The following is a 6,496-nucleotide window of genomic DNA, read 5'->3' as shown; positions in this document are numbered from 1 at the left end:
TTTAAATATAATAATTTCAAATTTTAGTTAGGTCATTCACTACTTTAATTTTTAATATTATGATATTATTTCTATTTAAATATAAAACAAATTAATTATACAAAAATATTGTACACATTGCATGCCAAAGATCACCAAACAGGAAGAAAACTATTGACCACTAATCACATGGATGTACCTAATATTTTAATATAAAAATTATATTTACGCAAACAAGTTATAAAAAATCATATATTAAATTTCTAGAAATGAGTTTCCCAACATGTAAATCCATATCAGCTTTTAAGCTCGATGGATTTATTTTCAATCTATTTTGAGAGCATCACCATAAAACCAATTACCACATTCCGATCCATTTTTTTTAAAAAAAAATTAGGTTGGATCAAACATGTACCCCACATATTTTGATCTATGACAATTTTTAGATGTGCGGTGAGAGCACAATACCCCCACTCATTAATCAGTTCAACAAGTACATAATAATATAAGATTGTCTATTTACCTGTCTAACGTAATTTGTAGGCTATTGCGTTAGTTCGAAAATTTTTCACGTCAAAAAAAAAATATATATTCACTTTTAAATTAATTAATTATATAACATTGCATTAAAGATAGCATCTCATTGTTCGCATCAGACAGTTGCAGAGGAGATCGAAAATCGATTTTATTTATTACGTGGAAGTCTCGTAATCCAACTTATAACATCTCGATTCGCTGAATTGCATATATATATTTGACTTTGTTGTACAGTATAGGACTGTTTTTTGATGGAAATATGATCGTGGTAGGTCTTTGTGTTCAAATTATTACAGATATTGTGTCGTTTGATGATTAGTTGTGGCCATGATTTTGGATGATGACTAGATTCCTTGATTTGTTAATTATGGAAGCAAAACAAAACTCGATTTTGTGTCTTTTTCTTCTTCCTTTCTTTCTTTTCTTTTTTTTTTTTTTTTGGTTAACGGGTAATAGACAAAACAATTTATTTTGTGCTTTGGTATTATAAAAAGTTAAAAACACCAGTTTGGGTTTTGGTTATCTAAATTGGGTTGTCTTTTGTCTTATAGTGCTTATATTAAGATGTATTAATGTGACATCATATATATAAATATTTTTTTGGTGTCAGATCAATATTTTAACAATAAATGACTAAATGTCAAAACAAATCAAAATAACAAAACACTTTGGTACCGCTTGATAGCTAGGTATGATGAGATAAATAATATAATGTAATAAAAAATAAATAAAAAATGATAATGAATATAATATTTAATTTGATTGATGGATTATAATTTATTGATTTGATTGATAAAATTTTATATTAAAATGACAAATTACCATTTTACCCTTTTAACAATAAATAAAACATGAATAATATTATTTATAAGGGGTAATATAGTAATTTAAATTAAATAATTTGATTGATGTAAGATAAATAATTAATGATTTGATTGATGTAAAATAAATAATTAATAGATGAATAAAATAATAAAATGAGAAGAACGTGTGATTTGATAGGATAAGTTATACAAATATTAATAATATAGGCTACCAAATGGAGCCAAAACAGACAACGGATCAGACAACCATTATGACTATTTTCCTCTTTGAATTACATAAATATAAATGATCTCACATCTTTTTAATAAATATTCAGAATTAAATTTATGGAAAGAAAAATATGAAATGCGTGAGAAATAACACAGAAATATTTATGAGATGATCTAATGAAAAATTATTAATGTTTATGTCAAAAATACTACTTTTCATTATAAATATGAGTCGATTTAAGTGCGAAACTTAAGAAAAAAACCTTGTTTTGAGCAAAAACATGAAAAAGGGGTCAACCTTTTACTCGCCTGTATTAATTAATTATAAAAGCATGAAAAGGCACAAAAAATGTGAAAAGAAAAAAAAAAGTAAAAAGCATAACTTTCTTTAAAAAATTTAAGTTGATTTTTTTAAAAAAATTTTTAATAACATTTAATTTTATTTGAAATAAAATATCAAAAAATATAAATTTTTTAAACCAAAAAATCTTAAAGAAACAAAATAATTTTTTCCCGTAATCCTTCTCGATTAATAGAGGGGTACGTAACAACAATTATAGTCTTGTTATTTGCGCATTTTTTGGTCATATTGAAGTTGAATTTGTATTTTCAGTCTTGTAATTTGTATGTTTTTTTTTTATTTTTTGCTCCGTTAGGGTGAATTTTCATTTTATTAATCCCTGTAGTTATAACTTGTGTTTGTTTTCATTTTTCATCATTTAACTTGTATTTTCTTTCATATCCGATCTTTTTATGAATAATAAAAAATGAAAATAACTACAAGTTAAAGAAATACTCAAAATGAAAATAATAAACAAATTACAAGATTAAAAATGAAAATTCATTGTAATAAAACCAAAATTCAAAAAAATGCAAGTTAAGAGTACTGAAATTCAAATTTACCTTTAACACGACAAAAACGAAAAGTGTGTAACATAACCAAAAATATAGTTATCCAGGCCATTACGAGAAGACACATACCCAAATAAAAGTTTTATTCTACACAATTTTTTGATTTTGAGATTTACATTTTTTTATAATTTGAAATTTTCGCATTTTATTCCTATCATTTGTAATTTATTTAATCTATTAATCAAATTAATTTATTTAAAATTATCATAAAAAAATATTTGTTTACATTTAATTTAATCTCTTCTATACTGCTTAAAGCTTAATAATACTCCGTATTAATTAATGATCGTGTTTCACACTTTTTTATAAAACATTGATTAGGTTTTGATACAGGGATCATTATTGAGATTATTTTATACATTTATTAGATAATATATTAATTTAAATTTAATTTGCATATTATATTATTTTGTTTGATAAATAATTAAATATATATATTTTAAAGATAAACTCTTGAACAAAAACAAAAACAAAAACAAGTACAAGATTAATTATTTATATATAACAGTAACTGTTTAAGTAAGTGTTTAATTAGTTGGGTACGTAAAATCCGACAGGGAACTCAAATTTAGAAATTTTCCCAAAATGGCAACAAAACTACGTTGTCTGCTCCAACTCAGTAACTTGCAGCCGCCATCAGCGAAGCTTCCATGCCCGGTGCTCCGCCGCCGTACGCCACTCGTCGGCGATCACACAAAAACCTACTTACTATCGCGGCGCTCCGCCCAGCCACTATATTCTCCCACGCAGCCTCTCCGCCGCGTTTCCTGAACACGTCGGTGGCGTCGAGGCGGTGTAGCTCCCACCCTTTGACATTCCGGAGCCGGAGAATTTTCTCCAACTGGCGGCAAGCCAATTTGCTCGTATTCATCTTTATTCTGTCGACTGCTTCTGCTAGAATCCGAGCTCGAGTTTCCTCGTCGTCGGAGGAGGATGACGACGATTCCATGCGGAAAAAGTAGTCGAGTTCGGGGACTCCGATGGCTCTTCGGATCCCTCGAGAGTAATCGGCATCTTCTGGGTTGTAGAAATCTCTCACTTCACTCACCATTCCTCTTTCCACCATTCGATCCACACGATCGGAGACGAAGGAATGCAGCGTCGCCATGGAAACGTCCACCCAGAGGAAACAGCAATCGTATCTCGAACGGAAATCGCTGTCGACCAGTGCTTCGATGAATGAATTGGAGCCGCCGACGATGATCGGAAGCTGCTCGCGGTGGAGGATGGATTCCACGGCGGACGACGCCATGGAGCGGAAATTGGCGGCGGAGAAGTCTGATTCGGGGTCGACGACTCCGAGGAGATGGTGGGGGACGCCGCAGCGCTCCTCGTCGGTGATTTTGTTGGTGGCTATGTCGAGACCTTTGTACACCTGCATTTTGTCGGAATTGATCACCTCCGCCGGGAAACGCGTGGCGAGGTCGACGGAGAGGCGGGATTTCCCCGCCCCGGTCGCTCCCATTACCACCACCACCTTGTCTTTCCGGCGGTGGAGGAGTTGCGCGATCGCATTCGCCGGAAACTGTAGCAAAGGGAGAGTTTGTTTGCACGTGGTTAGTGATATTCGCATGTTAATTTGTTTATGAATAGAGAGTACCAAATAAAAGCCTAAAAATCTAGTGAAAATTATGACTATATATATATGGAACAACAATATATATATATATATGAACAATAGAGAAGAAAAAGTTTTTATAAAATTAAAACAAGGGAAAGCCCTTTTTATATATATATATTTACGGTTTATAAACTAGAAATCTTATAAGATATATATATACAAAAATTGTATACAAGCATACAAAAAAAAAATGATTTGTAAAGAATGCCTTATATATGCTTAAAATGATGGAAGATTAATTGAAGGGATCGAAAGTATATATGATTGGGGAATTGAGTTTAAGACAAAAACGTTTTTTTCCTTTCTTGGATGGCAACAAATGAGAGAGAAGGGTGTAGTATTTATGGAGGTATAGTCCAAGAAAAAGACACCTTTGATGAATTGGCCTTTTTTTTTCTTCTATTTGGACTTGATATTAGTCAACACCAAGTTGATGAATGGTCCTAAAGACAACTCCCAAGAAAAGTTCCCCAATCTCGTCATGGGATTTGTACTAAACCCATTTTTGAACGTTCAATCTTGAACCGATACTAAGAATTAAACGAGAATCGGAATATTTTCAAAAAAAGAATGATGATATAATTAAATTAGTATATCACACCCATTAGTTTACATACTAATTTTGAGAAAAATGACCGAAAGCTTATTTTGTTTAAGGAAAAGTATTAGGATGGGCGGCAAGAGGAGGTTCTCTTGTAGGTGGAGAGAACATTTTAGTGGGAGATATACTATCAAATTACTAATGGAAGAGGGAATATATTTGTGCTTCATTTCATTTGTCCTTTTCCTCGTTTTCTAGTTCCTTTCTTGTTTTAGGGAGTGAGTAGACCCTTATCATTAACCAAATGGTACTCACAAAATATTTAATTTTGGGGTTTAAAGTCTTAGTCATTTCTTCTAGTTTCTTATGTTGGATTCTAGAGGACTTGAAAAACTTAAATTTATCGTGAGCTACTTTTAAGGAAAGCAATGTCATTTTGGTCATATATATATTTATCATCTTGTTTATCTATATGGTTGAATTCAATTTCAATATGTTATTTTTATTTACTTATTCATTTTGTAGTTATAGTAATTTTTCTCATGCAACATGATGATAGTGCATGTGATGTTGTGCTGCCATGACATCAATATGACGTTGTAACATAATGTAGTTATAAATACTAGATTGTAACAAAATAAATATGATCAAAATTGCAATTTTAATTTTATTTATAATATAATGATTTATTTAACACACTCATAAATTTAAAAAAAAAGTTTACTTTTTTATCACCATCGATCTTCCTCTTCATCTAGTCTATGCTACGATGATAGATGTTCGAGTCTCATGTCGATTTGATATAAACCAATTACCAATATATCTTCACGTTAATCTCATGATATTGATTGATAAGTAAAGCGCCAAAACCAACTCATAGCTAATTCTATATATATTAGCAAACGTAAAATCTATATTTTGAAAAAAAAAAAAAAACTTTATAAGTTAATTATTTGATTGGTGGCCTAGTTGGTAGGTTAATGTTCGGATTATTAATTAATTATAAAAAGAGATAATGTATTCTAACTGGTCTCGATTAAATTTTATAATGCACATACATTCATATAATAGCGGTGGATTTGTAGTTAGCGCATCCAGGCTAATTGAAATTTGCCAAATGGCAGATCTTAATTAAGTAATTACGGCCAACAGTTTATTTAATTTAATCGAGAACTAATTAAATTTTTAAATAATATTTTAGCAATTTTTTTTAAAAGAATGATGACGTAAAGATAAAAAGGACGAAAAGTAATCACATGTAATAATTGATCAGGGAATGGGATCTTTGGTGTGCGGGCGAGCTTTTAAAATTTTTAATCTTATGGTTGACTGAGGTTATTGCACTGAAAGATGATTTGACATTAGCTCCGCACAGCCACTAACTGTATGATGTTTCTTCGCACGAGAGATGTGAGTTCGAAACCACGTTGAGAAATATAAATTTCTCGATTTTATGACGTGATCTTGCAATAATGATATAATATCTAAATTATTTAAAGTTTAAGTTTCGATAATATAAATTATTTGAAAATAAACTTAACATATAGTCGAAAAGCAAAATTTTTTTTTTAGGAGGACTATATGTTAAGTTTAGGAGGACATATAGTCGATAATCTTCACGTTAGTACCCATGGCCCAAATCAGTGGGTTTAGTTTGCTACTCATGGGATAGTACCTCATGGATAGTGACCCTCCACAATTGGCCCAAATCAGTGGGTTTCATACGCTTTTATGTGGAAATCACTGATTTGGGCCAATCAGAGCCCTCCACGCTATCCATGAGGTACTATCCCATGAGTAGCATCGAACGTTCCGTTTTTTGGTTTGACAATGGTTGATCGGAACTTAATAACGAACTATGACACAAGATCC

At 31.0% G+C, this 6,496-nt stretch overlaps 1 protein-coding gene across 1 annotated transcript; it reads right to left on the bottom strand.

Moving 5' to 3' along the window:
• Positions 1-3,078: 3,078 nt before the first annotated feature.
• Positions 3,079-4,035, bottom strand: LOC140874243 (adenylate isopentenyltransferase 3, chloroplastic-like). The gene has a single exon (XM_073277523.1). It carries the CDS (start codon positions 4,033-4,035, stop codon positions 3,079-3,081), a length of 957 nt encoding a protein of 318 aa, XP_073133624.1.
• Positions 4,036-6,496: the final 2,461 nt, after the last annotated feature.

Source organism: Henckelia pumila, chromosome 1 (assembly GCF_033568475.1).
Source record: "Henckelia pumila isolate YLH828 chromosome 1, ASM3356847v2, whole genome shotgun sequence".
Lineage (NCBI taxonomy): Eukaryota > Viridiplantae > Streptophyta > Magnoliopsida > Lamiales > Gesneriaceae > Henckelia > Henckelia pumila.
Note: the sequence above shows the minus strand (reverse complement) of the source record. Positions and strands in the feature narration are given on the sequence as shown.